Source organism: Dermochelys coriacea, chromosome 5, assembly GCF_009764565.3.
Source record: "Dermochelys coriacea isolate rDerCor1 chromosome 5, rDerCor1.pri.v4, whole genome shotgun sequence".
In the NCBI taxonomy this organism is placed as follows: domain Eukaryota; kingdom Metazoa; phylum Chordata; order Testudines; family Dermochelyidae; genus Dermochelys; species Dermochelys coriacea.
Window position 1 is genome coordinate 122,247,737 of NC_050072.1, and position 26,007 is coordinate 122,273,743.

Below are 26,007 nucleotides of genomic sequence, written 5' to 3' on the forward strand. Positions count from 1 at the left end.
ATTCAATTTTATTGTTATTACTTATTTGTATTGTAGCAGAGACCACAGGCTACGCCTCCATTGTTATGTCTGTACAATACCTGTCACACTGGCCCAAAGAGCTTACAGTCTATACACGTGAAACAAGAGAGAAAAGGTGGATAGAGAGAGAGACAGAAGAGGGAGCACAAGTAACTAATGAGACATTACTGGTCAGCATGAAAAGCAGTGATCTCAGAGCACTAGCTGCCTAACCATTTACTTGTAGGCATCATGACAGGGAAGAGTTTAAATAGGGATTTGAAGGAGAACAACAAGGTGGCTTTGCAAATGTTTATCACAGAATCATAGAATAATAGGGTTGGAAGAGACCTCAGAATGTTAATTAATCCAACCCCCTGCTTAAAGCAAGACCAACAGCAACTAAATTATCCCAGCCAGGGCTTTGTCAAGAGGGCCTTAAAAACCTCTAAGGATGGAGATTCCACCACCTCCCTAGGGAACCCATTCCAGTGTTTCACCACCCTCCTAGGGAAATAGTGTTTCCTAATATCTAACCTAGACCTCCCCCGTTGCAACTTGAGAGCATTGCTTCTTGAGACCATTGCCACCACTGAGAACAGCTGAGCTCCATCCTCTTTGGAACCCCCTTTCAGGAGTTGAAGGCTGCTATCAAATTGCCCCTCACTCTTCTCTTCTGCAGACTAAACAAGCCCAGTTCCCTCAGCCTTTCCTCATAAATCATGTGCCCCAGCCCCCTAATCATTTTCACTGCCCTCCTCTGGACTCTCTCCAATTTGTCCACAGCCCTTCTGTAGTGGGGGACCAAAACTGGACGCAATACAGCAGGTGTGGCCTCACCAGTGCTGAATAGAGGGGAATAATCACTTCCCTCGATCTGCCGGCAACATTCCTACTATGCCATTGGCCTTCTTGGCAACAAGGTCACACTGCTGACTCATATCCAGCTTCTCATTCACTGTAATCCCCAGGTCCATTTTTGCAGAACTGCTGCTTAGCCAGTTGGTCCCCAGCCTGTAGAGGTGCATGGGATTCTTCCTTCCTAAGTGCAGGACTCTGCACTTGTCCTTGTTGAATCTCATCAGATTTCTTTTGGCCCAATCCTCCTATTTGTTTAGGTCACTCTGGACCCTATCCCTACCCTCCAGCATATCTACCTCTCCCTGCATCTTAGTGTCATCCGCAAACTTGCTGAGGGTGCAATCCATCCCATCATCCAGATCATTAATAAAGATGTTGAACAAAACCGGCCCCAGGACCGACCCCTGGGGCACTCCACTTGATACCAGCTGCCAACTAGACATCGAGACGTTGATCACTACCTGTTGAGCCCGACAATCTAGCCAACTTTCTATCCACCTTATAGTCCATTCAACCAATCCATACTTCTTTAACTTTCTGGCAAGAATACTGTGGGAGACCGTATCAACAGCTTTGCTAAAGTCAAGAAATATCACATCTACTGCTTTTCCCATATCCACAGAGCCAATTATCTCATCACAGAAGGAAATCAGGTTGGTCAGGCGTGACTGGTCCTTGGTGAATCCATGTTGACTGTTCCTGATCACCTTCCTCTCCTCCAAGTGTTTCAAAATGGAGAGCTTCTCCCACAAGTGAGGGGAAAAATCACAGAGATTTGTTGCAAATTATTTTAAAATTGAAAATCAAGACCGGAAAATCATTTGCATAACAAATGCAGGTGTCCCATGTGTGAAACGCTGGGTAAGGCGGGGTTAGGCTGTGGAGGCCTTAAAGGTGAAGACAAGTAGTTTGTGTCTGATGCAGACAAGAAGGTGAAGCCGGTGGAGAGGTGCAAAGAAGGAAGAGATGTGATCAAAGTCACAAGTAGGAAAATGCTCCAGGCAGCAGAATTTGTCAAGGCTAGAGAGGAGACCATTGAAGCAGTTGAGACATGAAAGAGGAGGGCCTGGATGAGAGTTTTAGTTGTGTGGACAGAGAGGAAAGGTCATATCTTAAGAGATGTTATGCAGGAAGAAATGCAAAGATTTAGATGTGGTCTGGAAGTGGAGATCTAGAGAGGGCCAAGTCAAAGAAAATGCCCAGGCTATAGGCCTGGGCAAAAGGGAGGATGGTGATGGTGTCCTGGAGGACTGGAGAGAATGATTAAGAGTTCTGCTTTGGCCAGGTTGTGTTTAAGATGAAGGTTGGACATCCATGGGGAGATGTCAGAAAAATAAGCTGAGATTTTGGTTCGGCCAGGGGGAGACAGGTCAGGCGGGCAGAAGTAAATCTTCAAGTTATCAGAGTAATGGTGGCGGCTGGAGTCGTATTTGTGAATGTGACTGCCCAGAGACAGGATGCAGAAGGAGAAATGGAAGGGGCCAAAACAGAGACCTGTAGAAACCCCACAATACACTAGAAGGAGATTAAGTTTATATATCGAGGAAGAATTTCACATACAACCTCTCATAGACAATAGCATTGGGCTAGTTTATGGCGCTGATCCTGTCAACAGTTATGCTTGTGCTTAAATTTTATTCATGCAACCATTATCTTCAATAGGGCTACTCACATATATATATATATATAAAGTTAAATACATCACACATAAATGTTTGCAAGATTGGAGACTAAATCCCTGTCACATAAAAACATACATTTATATTACCGGTTGTCATCAATCCCCCTGCCTGCTTCACTGAAACAGAAAATCATTTCTCTGTAATTCTTGTTGTAACTCATCACCCCCTGGGGGTCTGTCAGGATAGCAGAAATATCAGGGAATATCCACAGTAAATCCACATGCCTCCTACAGTCCCTTCCTCCCTCAGTGGAAGGCAGAAATTTTTAACATTTGAAAAAAGAAAAATAAATGAAAGATTCCCCAACCACGAGGGGAGTTAGGTGAGTTAGCCTAACTCTATTCCTACTTGCACATGAGCGGAACAATGGTAAACTGTTTTATTTTCCCCTAAGGGTACGGAATTCCATTTGGGATGCAATGTGTGACAAAAACCCAGAATGAGAGGGGCATCACAAAACTATTCATAGAGGAAACATAATGCTGTGGAATTCATTTCTTTAGGGCAAATAACTCTTTCTAGACCTTCAGTTTCATGATTATTCATTTCTGATGTAAATAATTTTTAATAAGAAGAGTGAGGGGTCACTACCTTTGTGCGCCTGAGCGGTCTGAGGACTCAAAAACTCCTAACAATAAGCACAGTGTAAAGAAGGAACATACCTTGACTCACTGCCATTTTCTTTTTTTATTTTTTAAAGAGTTTCTGTGTGTGGCGGAGGGGGAGAAAATATGGGAAAGGGTTACAGAACCCAATATGCATGTTTTTATTGGAGGGGAAGTTCCCCTCCAATAAATGTTCCCCTTTAGTAACTCAGACACAATAACTCCACTTCCCTGTGACCAGGGATCTTCCTAACAAGCATTGTGTTCCAACACAGAGCGGTCCATTCCAAACCTTAGGAAATTGGCCAAAGTGTTAAACAACTGGTGGTTAGCTAGTGGCCTAAGGGTTAAAATTTCCTCTTTTAAATTGGTCTCTTTCTGAAGAATCCATCATTTCCTTCCCCTAAACAAGGGCTGCAGGAGGACTAACATCTCACCACTGTTCTTGGGTGACCCACCAGCCAGAGGTGCTGGGTTTCTTCATCATGACAGAAGCACACAAACATGTCATATTATCCCTTACTCTGCCTTCTTGTTCCTCTTTAATGAATGGACAGGGTACTCAATTATACAAAAATCCTACTCTCTGAAGCCAAAACAATGGAGTAGACATGACATGTACACGCCTGCAAGTCAAAGTACAGCCAGAAGGTCTGGTTTTTAGGTCTAAAAACCTTGATGGTGCTCCTTAAAATTAACACTGGCTGCTCTCTGTTGATATGCCTGCTGTTTACCCCAACTTTACAAGAAAGATGCATTTATAAAGACATGCTTAGGATGTTACAAGAAAATAAATGTTATTCGAGAAAAACAATTTTTAAAAACAACTATAACTGAAGGTTTTGTTTATTTTGTACAGCACAAAGCCTGAGAGATAATGTGATGGCTGTAGCACAATGGGGGTGGAACAAACAATGAACACATTCATTTTCACACCTTCTTTCACACTGCTCCTACTGTATGTTGGGATTGCCTTCTTAATTACGGTCTCCAAATGTTCCCCATCTTTGTCTCTCAAATCTCTTCTCAAACACACTTGTTTTGCATAGCATTCCACTATTATTTCAAGGGCAACTCCTCCTCATTTCACCATCCTTGTGCTATTGTTGTTGCAAGAAACATATTGTTGCTCTTAAGCTTCTGTTCCAAAGTGCATTTGCCTTCTTTTTTTTTATTATTTGCACAGAATTTACACTGTAAGCTCTGTAGGACAGGGACCATGTTGATTCTTTACATACCTGTACAGCTGTGGCACATTAGAAAAATAAACAACATTAAGTGAGATCATGTGCCGAGATTTCAAAAAGTAACTAGTGATACGGGGTGCCCAATTTGAGACTAGTGAGGCTTGATTTTCAAAAAGTGAACCTGAAAATCAGGTCTCTTTAACATGTATTAAGTTGAGCATCCAAAAACTGACACACTTAAAATCACTAAGTGCTTTTGAAAATTTTGGCCATGACTTCTAAGTGTAGCTATTCTGCAGGTACAGTACATTTTTTTAAATCAGCTTGGCATGGAGAACGTTACAAAATATACTGATTTCCAAGTATCTTCTCTCCCTTCCTTATGCTTTTTCAAGAGGCTCACAGACACAGATGTTTTATTGCATCTGCATTTTAAAATGTACTTTTCTAGATGGCAGGAAACTGTTGCATGTTCAGATTAATGTTTTTACAGGGCGGTTTGCACTGTGTTTATCAGAAGGAGGCATCTATTCACTCAGCACAAACTCCCACCAACACTGTTCCCATAAGAAGCAATACAGCAGTGTACAGACAATCCAGGAAGTTTTTGGAGAGCGTTGGGGACAACTTTCTGGTGCAAGTGCTGCAGGAACCAACTGCAGAATTGGTAGGGGAAGTAAAAGTGGGTGACAACTTGGGCAGCAGTGACCATGAGATGGTCGAGTTAAGGATCCTGACAAAAGGAAGAAAGAATACAGACACAGCACTTCAGAAAAGCAGACTTTGACTCCCTCAGGGAATTGATGGGCAGGATCCCCTGGGAGGCTAATTGAGGGGGAAAAGAGTCCAGGAAAGGTAGCTGTATTTTAAAGAAGCCTTATTGAGGGCACAGAAACAAACCATCCTGATGTGCAGAAAGAATAGCAAATATGGCAGGTGACCAGCTTGGTTTAACAGAGAAATCTCTGGTGAGCTTACACACAAAAAGGAAGCTTACAAGAAGTGGAAACTTGGACAGATGACCAGGGAGGAGTATAAAAATATTGCTCGAGCATGCAGCGGTGTAATCAGAAAGGACAAAGCACAACTGGAGTTGCAGCTAGCAAGGGATGTGAAGGGTAACAAGAAGGGTTTCTACAGGTATGTTAGCAACAAGAAGGTGGTCGGGGAAAATGTGGGACCCTTACTGAATGGGGGAGGCAACCTAGTGACAGATGGAAAAAGCTGAAGTACTCAATGGTTTTTTTGCCTCGGTCTTCACGACAAGGTCAGCTCCCAGACTGCTGCGCTGGGCAGCACAATATAGGGGGAGGTAAGCAGCCCTCAGTGGTGAAAGAACAGGTTAAGGACTATTTAGAAAAGCTGGACATGCACAAGTCCATGGGGCCAGATGCAATGCATCCTAGGGTGCAAAGGGAGTTGGCTGATGTGATTGCAGAGCCATTGGCCTTATTGGGCTTATTTAGTCTGCAGAAGAGAAGAGTGAGGGGGGATTTGATAGCAGCCTTCAATTACCTGAAGGGGGGTTGCAAAGGGGATGGAGCTCGGCTGTTCTCAGTGGTGGCAGATGACAGAACAAGGAGCAGTGGTCTCAAAGTTGCACTGGGGGAGGTCTCGGTTGGATATTAGGAAAAACTATTTCCCTAGGAGGGTGGTGAAACACTGGAATGGGTTACATAGGGAGGTGGTGGAATCTCCATCATTAGAGGTTTTTAAGGCCCGCTTTGACAAAGCCCTGGCTGGGATGATTTAGTTGGAGTTAGTCCTGCTTTGAGCTGGGGATCGGACTAGATGACCTCCTGAGGTCTCTTCCAACCCTAATCTTCTATGATTCTGTGATGCATATCCTTGCTGTGGCTTATTCATTTAAGACCAGTATTTCTTAAATTCTTCCTAGCCATTTCTCAAATGCCAGTGAGTGTTTATAAAAAAAAAAGACAATTATTTAAATTCAGAAATAGTCAGCGACAATGTTTTACCTAGGATATCTTCTTCACGAATGATCTTTAAAAGAGAAGAACACATTTGGGACTACACACAATCAGTAACTCTGACAGAGAAATAATGAATCAGAGACAGTACAACCTTAACAGCCCTTTTTGGGGAGGGGTAATGGAGGGGAGCAGGAGAAACAGACACAAACTATCCTTCTGGCCAATACACAGAAAGCTCACATCACCAATCTTTAAATATCGATTGGGCAATGACCGCTCAACCATTTTTCATGACTCAAGCTCCCATCTTATGTGAGCACATGGTAAGAACTCTTATGCAAGCTGGGAGGGCAGAAAAGTCAGCCTAAGAAGGATACTGCTGGGAATATGAAAGGAACAGAATTTCAGTGCTCTCTGAAGCACTCAATAGAGCATCTTTACTAGCCAGGAGACAAGAACAATCACATGCTCATCACAGAGTTATTTAAAAAGGAATCTGCTTGCCAGGCTGCCTGTGGTAAGGAAAGTACCAAGCTGCTGAATTCCATTTTTTGTGTAAACACACATCCCATTATAGGCATAATGAATCATCTCATTCAGGATATCTGAAGCCAGGGTAGGTTTCCTGACAGACATTTATCAACACTGTAGATTCTCTCTCTTTTTTCTGTCTGAGCAAAAAGCAACCTTTCATTAATAGGGAATTATACGGCACAGGTTCACACTAAATACGCTCTCTAACCTTATTAATTTCCTCCATAGATGAACATGGTCACCATGGAATGATGTGCCTCTATAAGAGGGCATCTAGCATTACAGAATCTATGGGCCGGGTCCTCAACTGCAGTAAACTGGGGTAGCTCTATTGAAGTTAATGAAGTATGGGAATTTATACCAGCTGAAGTGATCCTATGTTCTGAAATGTAAATCCATGACTCACCAGGAACATTTGTTAACTGTGGGTAAATTGAGGGCTATACCTTCTTACACTTCCCCAAAGAGATCAGCATGCAACCTCAAGTAGCTATATCACCTGATAACAAAGGTTAGGCCAGTTACAGTACATCCACAGTAAAACATTTGTTTCAGTCTTTCAGCTTCCTTAGAGCATTTGAGCTTCTGAAGTATCTTACATTTATATAGGACTTTTGATCCCAAAGGGCCACAAAACACTTTAACAAGCTTAAAGTGGCATACAAATTAGGATATCTCCACCACCACAAAAGTACAGCCATCTGAGGACTTCTCTACACTACCGGCCGGATTGATGGGCAGTAATCAATCCAGTAGGGGTCAATTTATCATGTCTAGTATAGACACAATAAATCAACCGCCGATGGCTCTAGCGTCGACTCTGGTACTCCACCTCAACGAAAAGCACAAGGGGAATCGACGGGGGTGCATCTCCTGTCGACACACCACAGTGAAGACATCGCGGTAAGTAGATCTAGATGTTATTCACGTAGCTGAAGTTGCATAACTTAGATTGAGCCCCCCCGTAGCGTAGACCAGCCCTGATTCAGCAGCTCATAACAGTGCCACACAGCAGTGCAAGACAGAAAGTAAAGAATACTATATCCTAAATAAACTGCAGGAGGGATTTAGGTAGGAAGACTACAATTTCCCAGGCATGGCACAGAAGTTAAAAGGACATCGTTAGGCAAGTTACTTGAAATGCTTCTACACTGGTACGAAAGCAGCTAAAATTATTAATATGGAAAGAAAGTTAAAAATCTAATTTAGTTTTCATCATTAATGGTCTTTGTTTACTTTTTGCATTTCACTCCCCCTGGATTACAAAACAGACGGGTCAGTTTCACTTCCCAGCTGTCATTAACAAGAACAATGTTACAACATTTGGGTTGCAAACACTGCTGGAGAAAGCTGAAATCCATACCAAATACTGTTGTTGTTGGAATTTTAAAAAAAAATAATGGAAAGTTTTATTAATCCTAAATTGTGTAATTTTATAAAATTTAAATGTGGGAGGTAAATCGAAAGTGGCTCAAACACCATTACTTTTATAAAAAAGTAAAATGGGCCTTTTAATGAGATCTTGCTTGATAAGCAGTCATGACCAAATTTTTATGCCTCTCCACCAAATACCTACAGCCTTGTGCGGATACAAATTTATATCTGCAACCACGGATATCAATTTGTATCCGTGCAGGGCTCTACAGATACCTCACCCAGGACTATGCTGGTGCATTTATTTAGTACTAACTCAGCTCAAAGAGAAGCATGCCAGGTACCAAATCATCAAATGTAGCACCTGCTAGAAAGTATTCTGTACAGGTCTTCTGAACAAGTAATGAATTGCTCCACTCTTGCATAGCTTGTGAACTCTTATAGGATGACAACGTAAAGTGGAATGCCTACAGGTTATAACTGTGTGTATTCAAAAGCATCTCAATCAATCAAATTCCGGGATATGCTTTGTTTTAACAAAACTCATGAACAGATACAACAATTCACTACTTTTGAATGACAGCTAGGCAATTTCCAAGCAAAAAATCAAACAATAATTGCTGTACTTCGCTAAAGTGATCCAGAACACTGTGTGCTTTACACAATACCTTTCGCACTCAGGGAAGAGATTTTTCCCTCCTTCTATGATATCTTAAAAGCTAAGATTTACTATTAATAAAGTACTGAAGTATTCACGATTTGGAAAACACCACATAAACAGCTCCCTAGTTCTTCATTGGGCATCCAGCAGATAAACAGCTGCACCTAGTGGCTGAACATAGTTACAAAATTCAAAGAGCTTGCTAGGTTTCCTCTGTCTCATCAGTCTGCTGCCAGCACCAAAGGTAGTGTTTCACTGTGTTATTGTTTTTTTTAAATCTAACCCAGAAGCTTTTCAGCATAGGAACAGTACAAAAATGTCCGAATTTAAACCAGTTTAACTGGAATCAAAATGAGCTCAAAGGATGAAGATTTTTATTAGTGCAGTTTTCTTTATGGAACAAAAATTCTGGAAGCAAATGACAATTAAAATAAAAGCATAACATGCTCTTTCTCCTCCTCTGCCAACCGTGCCTTTTTTCTGGAATACCTTTTAATGTCACCATTGGGAGCACTAACTGTCTATGGTACTCATAGGGCCCCTGTTACCATAGTATGAGTACCTCACAATCTTTCAACCCCTGTGAGGCAGGGCAGTGCCATTATCCCCATTGTACAGATGGGGAAGTGAGGCACACAAAGACTAAGTGACTTGCCCAAGGTCATACAGGAAGTCTATGGCAGAGCAGGGGACTGAACTAGGTCTCCAGAGTTCCAGGCTAGAGTCCCAATCACTGGCCCATCCTTCCTTTCCAGCTACCCTGTGATGCTGAAGTGACATTTAAAAACACATGACAGCCATTGTCCCCATGCTTTGGGATTTGCTGACTCAACAAGAAACAGCATGAAATCTGTAACAATTAGATTACAGTTTTTGAGTACAAGGCAGGAGTTTTTCAACAATCCACACTGAGACACTAAGTTCAAGTCAGTTGTCAATATTGCCATTTAGGCGAAGCACTCACACTCAAGTGGTCATCTTGTTAAAAAAAACCAAACAGCAGGACGTACCAATAATTGGAGTTGTCATGGAAACTAACACAGAAAGATCCAAAGCTGCCGTGGAAATATTCACAGTGTAATTGGTGCCTGGGCGCAAATCAAGACACACCTCTGGAGTCTGTCCGTAAGTGGTGAGGTTAAAGGTCATTTCATGAAAGAACTCCTTCTGATACCAACGTCGACCCTGTATGCAAAACTGTAATGAGACAATCACAGTGCTGAAAATGGAAGGCTTTGACACTTCGCATGGGTTCAATTTGTGGGATACTCTAACTAAACCATTTATCATAAACTTTATGAAAAAGTAATTTACCATATCTTTGTTGAAAATCTACATGTGCATATAAACATACTGTATTAAATTTGTTGAGCGTTACTATAATCAAAACATTTCCAGGTTTTATGAAGAAACAGCATGCTTGTGGCTAAACTTTAACAACACTATAACAAAGCTAATTCTTGCACTTCATTTCTCTCCTCCATCCTCCTGTTTTTATTTTTTGGTAAAGAAACCCCAGCCCCAAAACTGCTAGTTTGCCAGCTAACAGAAACCAGCAGCCTACTCAAGTATCTTCATTGCAGAAATAGTACATTTACAAAAGCGAACCTACTTCCATGCTATACAGTTATCACTTGATCCTGAAAGGTGTTCATTACTATCAAATCCTACTGAAGTCAACATAAGAACAGCCTTACTGGGTCAGATCAATGGTCCATCTAGCCCACTACCCTGTCTTCTGACAGTGACCACTGCCAGGTGCTTCAGAAGGAATGAACAGAACAGGCAATTATTGAGTGATCAATCTCATCATCCCCTGCCAGCTTTTGATAGTCAGAGGCTAGGGACACTCAGATCATGTGGTTGTACCCCTGACCACCTTGGCTAATAGCCATTGACTGACCTACCCTTGAAGAACTAATCTAATTTTCTTTTGAACTCTGTGCCTTCACAACATCCCCCTGGCAACAAGTTCCACAGGTTGACTGTGCATTGTGAGAATAAGTACTTCCTTTTGTTTGTTTTAAACCTGTTGCCTGTTAATTTCATTGGACGACCCCTGGTTCTTGTGTTATGAGAAGGAGTAAATAACACTTCCTTATTCACTTTCTCCATACCAGTCAAGATTTTATAGATCTCTATGATATCCTAAGTGGAAAAGTCCCCCAGTCTTTTTAATCTCTCCTCATACGGAAGCTGTTCCATACCCTTAATCATTTTTGTTGCCCTTCTCTGTACTTTTTCCAATTCTAATATATCCTTTTTTAGATGGCGTAATCAGAACTGCATGCAGTATTCAAGGTATGGGCGTACCTGGATTTAAATAGAAGCATTATGATATTTTCTGTTTTATTATCTATCCCTTTCCTAATGGTTCCTAAAATGGTTAGCTTTTTTGACTGCTGGTGCACATTGAGAGGATTTTTTCAGAGAACTATCCATGATTGCAAGATCTCTTTCCTGAGTGGTAATAACCAATTTGAACCCTCTTATTGATGCGTAGTTGGGATTATGTTTTTTAATTGGCACAACTTTGCATATATCAACATTGAATTTCATCTGCGATTTTGTTGCCCAGTCACCCAGTTTTGAGAGATCCCTTTGTAATTCTTCGCAGTCTGCTTTGGACTGAACTATATTGAGTAATTTTGTATCCTTTGCAAATTTTGCCACTTCACTCTTTTTCCATTTATGAATATGTTGAACAGCACTGGTCCCAGTACAGACTCCTGGAGGGACACCACTATTTACCTCTCTCCCCCATGAAAATTGATCATTTATTCCTACCCTTTGTTTCCTGTCTTTTAACCAGTTACTGATCCATGAGAGGATTTTCCCTCTTTTCCTTTGTGTGCTTAGTTTGCTTAAGAGCCATTGGTGAGGGATCTTGTCAAGGCTCTCTGAAAGTCCAAGTATGCTACATCCACATGAAATGAGAATGCCCAGTCCCTCACAGAACCAAAGTTATAGGCAGCTGGGCTTGTATGTATGCTTGTAGTCATGCGTATTTTCCACTGCTCTGGCCTCAAATAGTCATAATGTTAATAACTCAAAACAAACAATTTCACACCTATCAATTCTCAGTTGTTTGAGTAAGAAAAAAACAGACTGCATGCTCTGTTTAAATCTCACAGGCGTCCCTCAGCTAGAGGGATGCAATAAACTCTGGATAATCTCTAACTGTGGAAACGTTAGATAAGAGCAGCCAGTCCCGGGCCCACCACAGACAGCTTCAGTGGAGGCTCCACAGTGGGTTGAGGGGATCATTGAGACTACATGGCAAGGCACACTGGCCTGTTTGAGTTTGTGTAAAGAATGAGGAATTGCTGAAGACTGGAGAGGAACAGAGCAGCAGAAAGGAAGAAACAAACAACAAGCACGAAACAGAGTTGAGCAAGAAACAACAAAAACCATGGTTGTGTGTATTCTTTTTCAAACAATGATCCACTGGCCCTTTTAGTTTTTTTATGATGCTGCATGGTAGGTTCCCTTGTTACTGTGACTCAGTGCCATGCAAGAAGAGTGGAGACCCGAAAAACAACAGTGCATGAAGACTCTGCCAATATTTGGTGTGTTTTAATTTTTTTTTTAAATAAAACCTTCAAAATATGTATTACTTACTGAATAGATTTCTTTCCTATCAGCGCTCCTTATGCTTCGCCTCCATGTCAAGCAGGTGTCGTTAAGTATCCGAATATTACTGAAGGCTTCCTTTACTGCAGAGAGAGTGAGAAAGGGGGAAGCCTCATAACTAAAAAAACATTTAAAAAAATCTTCCTGTAACATTATTGATCATGACTGGCTTTAAATGATATGGTCTGAGTCTGTTTTTACTTTAGAGGATCCAGTGTTATTAGGAGGGAGTGGAACCTTATTCCTTTTTGAGTGCCCAAATATTGTAAATCAGATATAAATTTTTTAAATGAAATTATGGTTTAAAAAAAAAAAAACAAATATAGTATTAAAGGGAATTTTAAAGCCTCCCCACAAATTAAGGTAAACTTCAGTTGCCTAAGGTCCAGGATTGGATGTAGTTTTAGAAGGGCAACTTGGCTCTCTCCTTTTACAATCAAAATAATAGTGGTAAGTAACAGCTTTGGGGAAACAGCATTTTCCACTAGTCAAATATTTCTGTTTTAAAACCTGCTCCCTGCTACATACAGGCCCAAAAGACACAGACAATAGGAGCAGTTCTCATCAAACCAGTAGGAGGGAAGGATGGGCACCTGGCTTTTTGTCAAATTACACCAGGAGTTTTGTGGCACTTCCAAAAGGAATCGCTATTGACAGTGGTAAATTCTGTGTGTGTTACTGCAGAGCTGAAAGTGCCAATTGGCTGTTGCTGTGGTACAAGTGCATTGGTTGCTGGAGATACCTTCCCAGAGGAGCAATGCGGTAGGTACTGGAGTACAATGGGTATTTTGCTTTCAGCTCATGTCAACTCTTTGCACCACTAATGCAGATGACAAACATTATGAGCCAGATTTTCAAGACTGCTCATCACCCACAAGTGGGGTCATATTTTCAAAAGTGCTCAGTACCCAGCTATGCCCAGTATTCCCACATCCTGAAAACCTGGCCACTTGTGCAAGTGTCTAAGTGAGAGCTGATGCGTGATAAGCAATTTTGAAAATCTGGCTTTACCCCCATTTTTCATAAAATGTGGAGTTGGGGGTAGGGATTCCTCAAACTACTTATATTCCAAAAAAGCCTCTTCCTTTCCGTGAATAAACAAAATATTAAACATCAAATGTTTCAGGCTTTGATGAGCCAAAAACAACATACACAAGTTTTGTTTAGGAACTAAGACCTACCTTTCCACTGAAAGAACAGTACTATTCATATAGATTACATTCCTCAAAAACAGTATCTCAAAAACACTTAGCACATGGAGTATCAGCTCATCAGGAAGGTATTTTTAAAATATTCATTACTTCACAGTCACACTCAAAAACACTTAGATTTCTGAGGGTACCATTTGGACAAACAAAGGCAAAGAAATTCCAATACAGTATCCTTAGTGTATACAGTTATGCTTAGCCATTGCAGCACATCCACTATGAAAAAAATGATGCGCTGTTGCAATTCTTAAGCATAAAGATGTGCGTGAAGAGAACAACATCAGTTGCAGTAGAACCTCAGAGTTACGAACACCTCGGGAATGGAAGTGGTTCATAACTCTGAACAAAACGTTATGGGGGTTCTTTCAAAAGTTTACAACTGAACATTGACTTAATATAGCTTTGAAATTTTACTATTGTGACAGGGTCTGGCCAGATGGCTACAGGAGAGTGATAGAAGGCTGATATATTAGTCCCAGGTTAAGCAGGTCCCTTTTCCCTAGGTAAGGTAACAGGGAAGGTTCCAGAACAATCAGGAACTTTCTGGAAACAGTTAAGACAGACAGGCTGATTAGAATACCTGCAGCCAATCAAGAATCAATTAAGGCAGGCTAATCAGGGCACCTGGGTTTAAAAAGGAGCTCACTTCAGTTTGAGGTGCGCGTGTGAGGAGCTGGGAGCAAGAGGCACTAGGAGTTGAGAGTGAGAAGGCGTACTGCTGGAGGACTGAGGAGTACAAGCATTATCAGACACCAGGAGGAAGGTCCTGTGGTGAGGATAAAGAAGGTGTTGGGAGGAGGCCATGGGTAAGTAGCCCAGGGAGTTGTAGCTGTCACACAGCTGTTCCAGGAGGCTCTCTAGACAGCTGCATTCCACAGGGCCCTGGGCTGGAACCCGGAGTAGAGGGCGGGCCCAGGTTCCCCCCAAATCCTCCCAACTCCTGATCAGACACAGGAGGAGTTGACCTGGACTGTGGATTCACGAAAACGGCCAAACTGAGGGCTGCCATGAATCTCCAAGGTGAGCAAATCCGCCAATAAGCGCAAGACCCACCAAGGGAGAGAAGGAACTTTGTCACATTATGCAGAAGAAAATAGCTGCTTTTAACCATTTTAATATAAATGAAACAAGCACAGAACCAGTTTCCTTACCTTGTCAAAAAAAAATTTAAAACGTTCCTTTTATTTTTTTGGTAGTCTACGATTAACACAGTACTGTACTGCATTTGTTTTTTTTCCCCCTTCTGCTGCTGCCTGATTGCGAACTTGCGGTTCCAAATGAGATGTGTGGTTGACTGGTCAGTTCATAACTCTGAGGTCCTATTGTACCTCCCTTTTGATTACTTATGCCAGGCATCTTAAAAATATGGCAACAATGTGTGGGTGTACACAAATTCATTGATGTTCAGGTACCACACAAGGTATTTTTGGCCATTCCAGCTACACCCTCAGAAGCTTCTGTTACATCTTTCACCACTCAGGTTAGCTGAATGGGACAAAGAACAATTAATTCCAGTGTCCCCAACTGCTGATAGAGAGAAGCCATTGCATAACCACCTGTCCCAGACCTGAGAAAACGTGCAGGAGGGAAAATACATGAGGCTTTTCCCTTCACCTGGCTGCTAAAGACGGCTGAGTGTAACCTCCCTAGAAATAGGGCAGCAGACAAGCTAAATGTTTAATGAGGCCAAAGCATCACAGATTGGTTATCTGGCTTTAGAACACCACTCTCCCTCCACCCCAAGACTGACGAACGGCTTCCAGAGAACAGCTCATCCCTCATTAAATATAAGGATATTATCAGCAATGCTCATCTCACTACAGGACTGCATATGGTTGAACAGCAAAGAGCACTTCCACAAGCAGGCAGATAATCAGTGCAGGGCATGGAAACCAACGAGCTCTCAGTCACAGATTGAAATTATGCCAGTTGGTCTCCCTGGACCAGTCCTGCCTAAATCAGAGCCCAAACCTGAGGAGAAGCAGGTTTGCTGAGTCTTTCAGAAAGGCACTGGCACTTGCCACAGCTATAAGTACACTCCTGAGTCCATCAAGGGCAGGTGAGAGCACAAGAGAACGTGCTCTCAGGAAAAAAGGGTGTCTTTTCTGAGTTCAGTATTACTCGTAGGATGCTATATCTCAGGGGTGGCCAACCTGTGGCTCCGGAGCCATGTGCGGCTCTTCAGAAGTTTATATGCGGCTCCTTGTATAGGCACCGACTCCGGGCCTGGAGCTACGGGCGCCAACTTTCCAGTGTGCTGGGGGGTGCTCACTGCTCAACCCCTGGCTCTGCCACGGGCCTTGCCTCCACTCCACCTCTTCCCCCCCCAGCCCTCTGAGGTACCTGAGCCTGCAGTACCCTCCCCCCTTCCCCCCACAGAGCCTCCTGCACGCCACAAAACAGCTGATTGGGAGGTGTGGGGAGGGAGGGGGAGGCGCTGATTGGCGGGGCTGCTGGTGGCTGGGAGGCGGTGGGGGTGGGGAGCTGATGGGGGGGCTGCTGACGTGTTACTGTGGCTCTTTGGCAATATACATTGGTAAATTCTGGCTCCTTCTCAGGCTCAGGCTGGCCACCCATGCCGTATCTGATAGTTTCAAGGGGAAGGGGTCCTATTCTGACTAATTTTATAAATAATTAATTCTTCTAGTTCTCTTGGAAATGCTAACGGATTTAACACAACCAGAAGACAAGTATACATATGTGGGCTTTCTAGGTGATTTTAGGTCTTACAAAAGTTGTAGGAGTTACTTGCAGGCCACATACCTCAAAACCATGATGCTAAAAAGCTAAAATCCAGTAGGAATTAGTCACTGTTCATTTTGTCAGTTCTCTCCTTTTCCAAACCAACCTCCCTACTAGAAACCATCACACTAAAAGCCCCAGGGGGAAGGTCAGGTTATACAGTACCTCTCAGACTCAAACAGATAATCAGGAGAGAAAGGACAAAGGACTGAGTAGACATGGATTCTCTATTCCCAGCTTTGCCATTGACTTGAATAATTTATTTGCTCAGTGCCTCATTTTCCCCCTCTGAAAATGAAAATAATGCTGCTCACCTTGCAGGCATTGTATTAGTTGGTTAATGACTGCAAAGCACTTTGAGATCCTCAGATGGAAGGCGCTATAAAACTATTATCTAACTGATCCTGAATGTTTTGAGATGGTTCTGCCGCTCACCTAAAAGTGACAGCAAGGCAGCTTTCTGCCTGCCCCCACTGTATCCCAAGAGATTTGAAATGCTTGGCTTCTCCTTTGAGCCTGTATGGTATTAGGATATGGCCATACTCAGTTTCACATGTAGCCTTTGAAACTTTCAGATTTTTGGGCAGGCTAATGTTTTATGATTAGGCTTTCCGCTGGGGGATGCGTCCCCATAGCTGAGTTCATGCGCTCACACCACCACATTTATACTGGGGCAGCCTTGACTTTTGGGAACTCATTTTTGTACCTATACAACAGAACTTTCACCTTGGCATTTCAGGGCTAACTCTTCCCAGATGTCCAGTTGTACTAGATTTCAGCACATATTTCATCATTGTCTGGATCACTCAAGGGATGGCTTGTGCTCTGGATTGCACAGGGCTTCATTCAATGTATTATTTTTCTGGAATATTTTTCCCATTCCAGTGTCCATTTAATTATTTTTCCCCTTGAGACTGGAGGGGAGGAAATACCCAGGAGAATAAAAGGACGGTCTTTTAGAGGGCTAGACTATCATCCATACCATTAACCATGGAACAGCTCCCCCTACACCATGATAAAGGTTTCATGGTCAAAAAGCCAATTAAGGGTATGTACACCCAGCACTCAGGAATGAACATCACCCTCTGCTTTTCACTCACTAGCCAGTATCATAGCTGCCCTTTACAAGGTAACAGGGTAATAAACTCTGCCACCAAGGAACTTCTTGGCTGCATGGATTCCTTTGCATCCTGCAGAATTAGATAACTGTCCACTGGGCCAACTCCCCACTTGCTTGTTGCCCTTGAAAGACCTCAGCCCCTGCCTAATGGTTTCCATTTGCACCTCTGTTTTTCAAAAACACATCAGCACATTCTGGGATCCCCTGGCATAAGGTGTCAGGTAATACATCCTGTCCAATTATTACTTTCAAAGATTACCACTCACAGTTCCCCTCAAGTGAAGGGTCTCTTGCCTCTCCATGTGGACACAACTCGAGTCACTCAATACCAGCACCTGGCTTTACCGTGCACTTCAGGATTAAATATTTTCATATTGGCGAGCTAAGTCTTCTACTCTTACTAGACTCCTCGATAGCAAGCTTCAGGCCTTGGGAAGATGGCAGCTTGCTTACTTTCATATCCATGTTAGGCTTGAAAGGAAATCCGTGCTCCAATGCCCAATGCAAGCTTGTGTCCCCTCCTTATTGAGTTTTGCTTTAAATGCTCTTGGGTCTGCCTTCATCTCTCTTGTTCTTCCCCAACAATATGGTTCACAGGTATTTCAGTGTCATCTGTACCCTTATATCTGGCTATATGGTTCCGGCACCATAACATTGTGCATACAAATATGCAGTTGGAAAAACCCATGGTTTTCAATTCCAACTACCATGGAACAAGACATGACTCAACTGATCTAGGCATGAAAGATGATCATCTCATGTTCCTTGCTCACAGGCTTCACAGTCATTACGGTGCATTTCGATGTAAACATTGTGAAGATTGCAATCTGATCAGACACTGCAGCTGGACTGATCTGGTGAAAGACAACTGGTCTGAATTCAGGCATTTATTCCTGCCTTCAGGCTCATCTGGCCAACAGTGAGGATAAAGTTCAGGGCCATCACACATGGGTTTCTTGGCTTGTTGCATCCCAAAGGTTTGCACCTCTTGGACCTATTGACTGGGCTGGGATCTACTGGGTGGATGCTAAGCACAAAGCACAAAGTTAAGCACAAAGTTAGTGGTATCTGTGGTGGTTGATCCTGACTACAGGATGAAGTACTTCCTTCCCATGCCGCTAAAAAGGTTTTTAATCAGTTGGAGAAGCAAGGCTGGGATCTTGTGGGTGTGACCCCGTCTCATAGACTTGGCACCAATCCACCGTCCCCATGCTGATAGGGGTCAGCCTATAGGAATCCCCATTCCCTCAGGGTGAGATGGTCTACAGCTTTGCTTAGCAGCCTGTTGGGAGTGAAGGCCTGATCAGGAGATCCTATATGTGACTGGGAATATTCATTATTGTGAGCACAGAAATTCAGGGGAGGCCAGTAACTGCATTAAAGTATCTCTCCAAAAACAAGAGTGGGGGTGAGGGCCCTGATAATAGTCTTCCAATATGTTAAGGGCTGTTCGAAAGAGAGCTGTGATCAATTGTTCTCCATGACCACTGAATGTAGGGCAAGAAGTAGTGGGCTTATTCTTCAGCAAGGGAGACTTAAAAAGTTTTTCCTGATATCTAACCTAACTATAAGGGTGGTTAAGCACTGGGTAGGTTAACGAGGGAGGCTGTGGAATCCCCATCATTGGAGGTTTTTAGGAACAAGTTGGACAAACACCTGTTAGGGGACGGTTTAGGTTTACTTGGTCCTGCCTCAGTGCAGTGGGCTGGATCTGATCACCTCTCATGGTCTCTTCCAGCCCAACATTTCTAGATTCCATGATTCCCCCACTTCCCCTTCAAGACAGATGCCTTGTACATCTTTCCTTTGGGGATTATTTTATTTCATTAATGAAATTAAGACCTTTTTCACCAATTTAAACACTAACACTCAAGTCTGTCCTCACAGACATCGGTCTCCAACCGCAAGACAAAACATGATGTTCAAACAGTTATTTTTAAAAGGCTTCAGCTCTCTCCAGAGCAGCTTCAAAAGGACTGCTGATGGGGAGAGAGTAAGATGTGAAATTCCGTTTAAAATAACAAAAAACGTTCAACATTTTACCCTGACTTCTTTTTTTTTTTTTTGCACTCTGATTGGTATAGTCATATGATGGAGGCTGACATGGCAAACAAGTTCCAAGCTCTGAACTACAAGGTCATGGCCAGAAAATGTTGGTACATCTACACAAGGATAAAAGACCCATGGCACGGCTGCAGCTGGCCCAGGTCAGCTGACTCAGGCTCATGACCTCAGGCAGTGGGTCTAAAAATTGCTGTGTGGATATTGGGGCTTGGGATGGACCCTAAGCTTTGGGACCCTCCATCCTCACAACCCTAAATCAGCTGACGCAGGCTAGCCATGGAGTTTTTATTGCTGTGTAGACAAGGCCTTTTGCTGCGTAGGCATGGCCAGTTGGCAGGTTTCAATCTTTCCACCTTATTTTCTCTTTTCTAAAGATCAAGTGGGGGCACAAGGTATGTTTCTTTATGAGCTTGTCTATGTTGTGCATTAGTCCACACCAGAGAGGTATAAATTGTTGTATGCTCTAGCATGTTCTGCACTAACTGGCCTGTGTGTTTGTGCACACTAAAAAGTTCCTGAGTGTGCACTGATTTTGTCTGTAGGGAACTCTTAGTGCACACCAGCAGGGTCCACATGGGCCAGTTAGTGTACAGCACATTGTGTGTGCTAGAATTTACTCTCCTCTGGTGTGGATTATTGCATCATATAGACAAGCCCCACCATCTGCAGAACGTCTTGGAAGCTTACAAATAATTTGGATATGAACAGAGCCCTTTTTAATGTTTTTAATAAAGTAAATACTAATGGAAACTGCGAGATCATGGGAGACTTTAACTTCCCAGATATAGACTGGAGGACCAGTGCTAGTAATAATAATAGGGCTCAGATTTTCCTAGATGCGATAGCTGATGGAGTCCTTCATCAAGTAGTTGCTGAACCGACTAAAGAGGATGCCATTTTAGATTTAATTTTGGTGAGTAGCGAAGACCTTATAGAAGAAATGGTTATAGGGGATAATCTTGGTTCAAGTGATCATGAGCTAATTCAGTTCAAACTGAACAGAATGATTAACAAAAATAAATCTGCAACTAGAGTTTTTGATTTCAAAAGGGCTGACTTTCAAAAATTAAGGGAATTAGTTAGGGAAGTGGATTGGACTGAAGAATTTATGGATCTAAAGGTAGAGGAGGCCTGGGATTACTTTAAATCAAAGCTGCAGAAGCTATCGGAAGCCTGTATCCCTAGAAAGGGGAAAAAATTCATAGGCAAGAGTTGTAGACCAAGCTGGATGAGCAAGCATCTTAGAGAGGTGATTAAGAAGAAGCAGAAAGCATACAGTGAGTGGAAGATGGGAGGGATCAGCAAGGAAAGCTACCTAATTGAGGTCAGAACACGTAGGGATAAAGTGAGACAGGCTAAAAGTCGAACAGAGTTGGACCTTGCAAAGGGAATTAAAACCAATAGTAAAAGGTTCTATAGACATATAAATAAGAAGAAAACTAAGAAAGAAGTGAGGCCGCTAAACACTGAGGATGGAGTGGAGGTTAAAGATAATCTAGGCATGGCCCAATATCTAAACAAATACTTTGCCTCAGTCTTTAATAAGGCTAAAGAGGATCTTAGGGATAATGGTAGCATGACAAATGGGAATGAGGATATGGAGGTAGATATTACCATATCTGAGATAGAAGCGAAACTGAAACAGCTTAATGGGACTAAATCGGGGGGCCCAGATAATCTTCATCCAAGAATATTAAAGGAATTGGCACCTGAAATTGCAAGCCCATTAGCAAGAATTTTTAATGAATCTGTAAACTCAGGAGTAGTACCGAATGATTGGAGAACTGCTAATATAGTTCCTATTTTTAAGAAAGGAAAAAAAAGTGATCCGGGTAACTACAGGCCAGTTAGTTTGACATCTGTAGTATGCAAGGTCCTGGAAAAAATTCTGAAGGAGAAATTAGTTAAGGACATTGAAGTCAATGGTAAATGGGACAAAATACAACATGGTTTTACAAAAGGTAGATCGTGCCAAACCAACCTGATCTCCTTCTTTGAGAAAGTAACAGATTTTTTAGATAAAGGAAATGCAGTGGATCTAATTTACCTAGATTTCAGTCAGGCGTTTGATACCGTGCCACATGGGGAATTATTAGTTAAATTGGAAAAGATGGGGATCAATATGAACATCAAAAGGTGGATAAGGAATTGGTTAAAGGGGAGACTACAACGGGTCCCACTGAAAGGCGAACTGTCAGGCTGGAGGGAGGTTACCAGTGGAGTTCCTCAGGCATCAGTTTTGGGACCAATCTTATTTAATCTTTTTATTACTGACCTTGGCACAAAAAGTGGAAGTGTGCTAATAAAGTTTGCAGATGATACAAAGCTGGGAGGTATTGCCAATTTAGAGAAGGATCGGGATATTATACAGGAGGATCTGGATGACCTTGTAAACTGGAGTAATAGTATTAGGATGAAATTTAATAGTGAGAAGTGTAAGGTTATGCATTTAGGGATTAATAACAAGAATTTTAGTTATAAGTTGGGGACGCATCAATTAGAAGTAACAGAAGAGGAGAAGGACCTTGGAGTATTGGTTGATCATAGGATGACTATGAGCTGCCAATGTGATATGGCTGTGAAAAAAGCTAATGCGGTTTTGGGATGCATCAGGAGAGGCATTTCCAGTAGGGATAAGGAGGTTTTAGTACCATTATACAAGGCACTGGTGAGACCTCACCTGGAATACTGTGTGCAGTTCAGGTCTCCCATGTTTAAAAAGGATGAATTCAAACTGGAGCAGGTACAGAGAAGGGCTACTAGGATGATCCGAGGAATGGAAAACTTGTCTTATGAAAGGAGACTTAAGGAGTTTGGCTTGTTTAGCCTAACTAAAAGAAGGTTGAGGGGAGATACGATTGCTCTCTATAAATATATCAAAGGGATAAATACAGGAGAGTGAGAGGAATTATTTAAGCTCAGCATCAATGTGGACACAAGAACAAATGGGTATAAACTGGCCATCAGGAAGTTTAGACTTGAAATGAGACGAAGGTTTCTAACCATCAGAGGAGTGAAGTTTTGGAATAGCCTTCCAAGGGAAGCAGTGGGGGCAAAAGATCTATCTGGCTTTAAGATTCTACTCGATAAGTTTATGGATGAGATGGTATGATGGGATAATGGGATTTTGGTAATTAATTGATCTTTAAATATTCAGGGTAAATAGGCCTAATCCCCTGAGATGGGATATTAGATGGATGGGATCTGAGTTACCCAGGAAAGAATTTTCTGTAGTATCTGGCTGGTGAATCTTGCCCATATGCTCAGGGTTTAGCTGATCGCCATATTTGGGGTCGGGAAAGAATTTTCCTCCAGGGCAGATTGGAAGAGGCTCTGGAGGTTTTTCGCCTTCCTGTGTAGCATGGGGCACGGGTCACTTGAGGGAGGATTCTCTGCTCCTTGAAGTCTTTAAACCACGATTTGAGGACTTCAATAGCTCAGACATAGGTGAGGTTTTTCGTAGGAATGGGTGGGTGAGATTCTGTGGCCTGCGTTGTGCAGGAGGTCGGACTAGATGATCAGAATGGTCCCTTCTGACCTTGGTATCTATGAATCTATAAATACTAAAACCTTCTGAGTTTGCACTGTCCCCCTCCGTTCCCCTCTCCCCCCCAAATATATCTCCAAGAGTTAGGTGTGTTAATGCAACAGGCTAAACTTTCCTGTTTCAGTCTCTTGGTGAAAAGGAATGATCCTGTGATTAAAACACAGAGCAAGGAGTAAGGAGATCTCTTCATTATTTTCCAAGTGTTTTGATGCCCCTGATTATACAGCGTTTTATAAGTGCCATGTATGATCAATAGTAATTACTTACATCAGAAGCACAAGGTTGTAAAGAGTGTGATTTTTGTTCATGGATTTAATCTCATTTAATTTTAAGCTTCCTGGACCATTCACATTTCATTTTAATTTTAGCCTTTGTCCAACATTTGCACCTCATGTTTGGGCCTCAAGAGGTTGAGAGGTACAAAGTATGAGAAAGCAAGAGAAAATGTTTTCTGATCCACCTAGGCTCCAAAAAATGAAATGAGACTCGCACACTGACTTACGTCTATGAGTTATAAAGGTATCAAAACATCATACCTACCTTCTGTCTTAATTGCTATAGTAATTAGGGCTGAGGTCCCCTTAGAGGATGCTGTAGTAATAGTCACCATGTAGTTAACACCGGAGTTCAGCTCTAAACACACCTCTGGAGTCTCTTCACCTGTTGTGAAGTTAAATATCATTTCACGAGAGAATTCCTTCTGGTACCATCTTCGTCCCAATATACGAAACTGTTGTGGGATTTTTTTTAAAAAAATTAGATGATTCAATTAGCAATGGAATTCCAAAATTTAGAATGCTGGTTCACTAAAGTCACAGCAGCCTATTTATCTCCGCTTTAATGGGACAGAAATATGTGCTGAAGAGCTTCGCTGAGCTGAGATGGTTGACTCAGAGCCTTAATTTGTTCCCACCTACTGAAACGATTATTAAAATAATTAGCACTTGTCCTAGGCACTACCATAATACAAATCAGAATAAGCCACTCTCCACCAATGCTAACGCTACTATATCTGCTGTTAATTTTCCTATACTTTTGCATATTTTTCACCGCGGTCCACAGAAGCATCAACAGTTGGTGAACAACAGTGAACTGCAAGCTTCCATCTCATCTGACCTGGCTGGTGCAGTGAAATGAATGGCCAAGGTTTGTTGAGATTAGGGCATGGATGAGGGTGATATGATGGAGACTCAACGTAGACAAGACTGCAGACCCTGTTACACTTAACTATGTCTTTGTCACCTCCAGACTAAACTACTAAGAAGTGCTCTAAATGAAGCTCTTTGGAAGCTGAATTTAGTGCAAAATGGAACTGCTCAGTTACATGTAGGAAGCACATTATCCCAGTGGTCTTTAGTTTGCACTCACTGCCTATTACCTGTTCAGTACAGGTTCAAGGAATTGGTTTGGACCTGTAAAACTGATTTCAGGCAGACTACTTTGTACACTGCCTCTTCCCCACCTCAGTTGTGAACAACAAATGCACTCAAGCTAATGGTTCTTGTGGTGTATAAGACAGGAGGATAGTGGCAGGTCATTTTCCAGGAATGGTCCCCAATTTTGGGATTTATTCCCAGTCTGGTCTGCTAGAGCTGGGAATTTTTAACCACCTGAACATGCTGTAAAAGTCAACTTTTTCTCTGGGCTTTTCACTGGGATATCACCATTGCCTGAATGTGGGAATCATCAGCATCGAATTATTAGTTTAAATTATCCAGGTTGGGCAATTCATTTCTATGCCTTTATATTTCACATTTTATTCTTATTTTTGCATATTTAAATATTTACAGAAGTACCTAGAGCTAAAGACAGGCCTTTTCAAAAAGTCACATAAATATAATGAATCACACTAAAACAAGTTCTTTAGATTAATCTATTGAACTGGATGTGAGGTTTTAGTATATTCCTTTATTGCTCAAAACAAAAGTTCCCAACATCCATGTGAGGCAGGAAATATGATCTGGTGCTCAGAGTCGTGGACTGGGAGTTAGAAGACATGGTTTCTGTTCCTGGCTCTGCCACAAATTTGTTGTGTGACCTTAGACAAGCCACTTTGCCTCTCAGTGACTTCAATGGGACTTAAGCATGTGTCTAAGTGCTCTGCTGAATATGGACAATTTCCTGAATCAAAGCCTTAATTTTTTCCCACTTACTAAAATGATTAAAATTATTGTCATATGTTTGTACAGCTCCTAGCACAATGGGGCTCTGGTCTATGACTGGGTCCCCTACGCACTTCTGCAACACAAAATATATAACAAACAACTCTCTCCCAACACTATAGTATCTAACAGTACTATACCTGCTGTTAATTTCCTGGTAGCTTTTCATATTTGAACAGAGGTGTGCTCAAGCATTAGGGCCTCAGTCAAAGTTTGGTGAACCCTTTACCCAACCTGATGACGGGGATGTATTTTTTCCCCTCAATCATTTACCCAGCCTCACTGAAAGTGCTATATGGTTCTTACTAGAATGAAAGAGCAAACAATTTACCCTTTATTCAACACTAAACAAATCTTCAAAACTGTTCAGCTGCCCAGATTAGTTCCAAAATTCTTCCTCACATGCACACACAGAAATTGTGTCTCACTTACTGTGTATGTTTCCTTTGTCCCAGCTCTTGCAACTTTTCTCTGCCACTTCACGCAGGTTTCATTAAATATGGACACATTGCTGAGCAATTCCTCTTCTGCATGCAGAAAAATAAACACCGAAGGGAAATTTCTGCTGTTAACTTTACAATAAGCTCTAAGTACCATTCATCTCACCCTCTCTAATGTGCTCTGTGATGTGTCTCATACAAGGAATAAAATAGGGCATGCAAAAATAGAAGGGATGTTTTAATTCCACTCTGT

The 26,007-nt window shown here is 42.1% G+C and overlaps 1 protein-coding gene across 8 annotated transcripts in view; it reads right to left on the minus strand.

Moving 5' to 3' along the window:
• The window catches only part of SUSD1 (sushi domain containing 1), a 92,987-nt gene that overhangs the window by 18,538 nt on the left and 48,442 nt on the right, over nucleotides 1–26,007 (minus strand). For all 8 annotated transcript variants that reach the window (XR_005292898.2, XM_038401535.2, XM_043514394.1 and 5 more), the window contains 4 exons: nucleotides 25,747–25,841; nucleotides 23,693–23,882; nucleotides 12,460–12,554; nucleotides 9,849–10,035 (listed from right to left, as the gene is read on the minus strand). Coding sequence is in view for 7 of the 8 variants with exons in the window: in XM_038401535.2 (XP_038257463.1) it covers nucleotides 9,849–10,035; nucleotides 12,460–12,554; nucleotides 23,693–23,882; nucleotides 25,747–25,841 (567 nt within the window). In the remaining variant the exon portion in view is untranslated. The remainder of the gene's footprint in view (nucleotides 1–9,848; nucleotides 10,036–12,459; nucleotides 12,555–23,692; nucleotides 23,883–25,746; nucleotides 25,842–26,007) is intronic.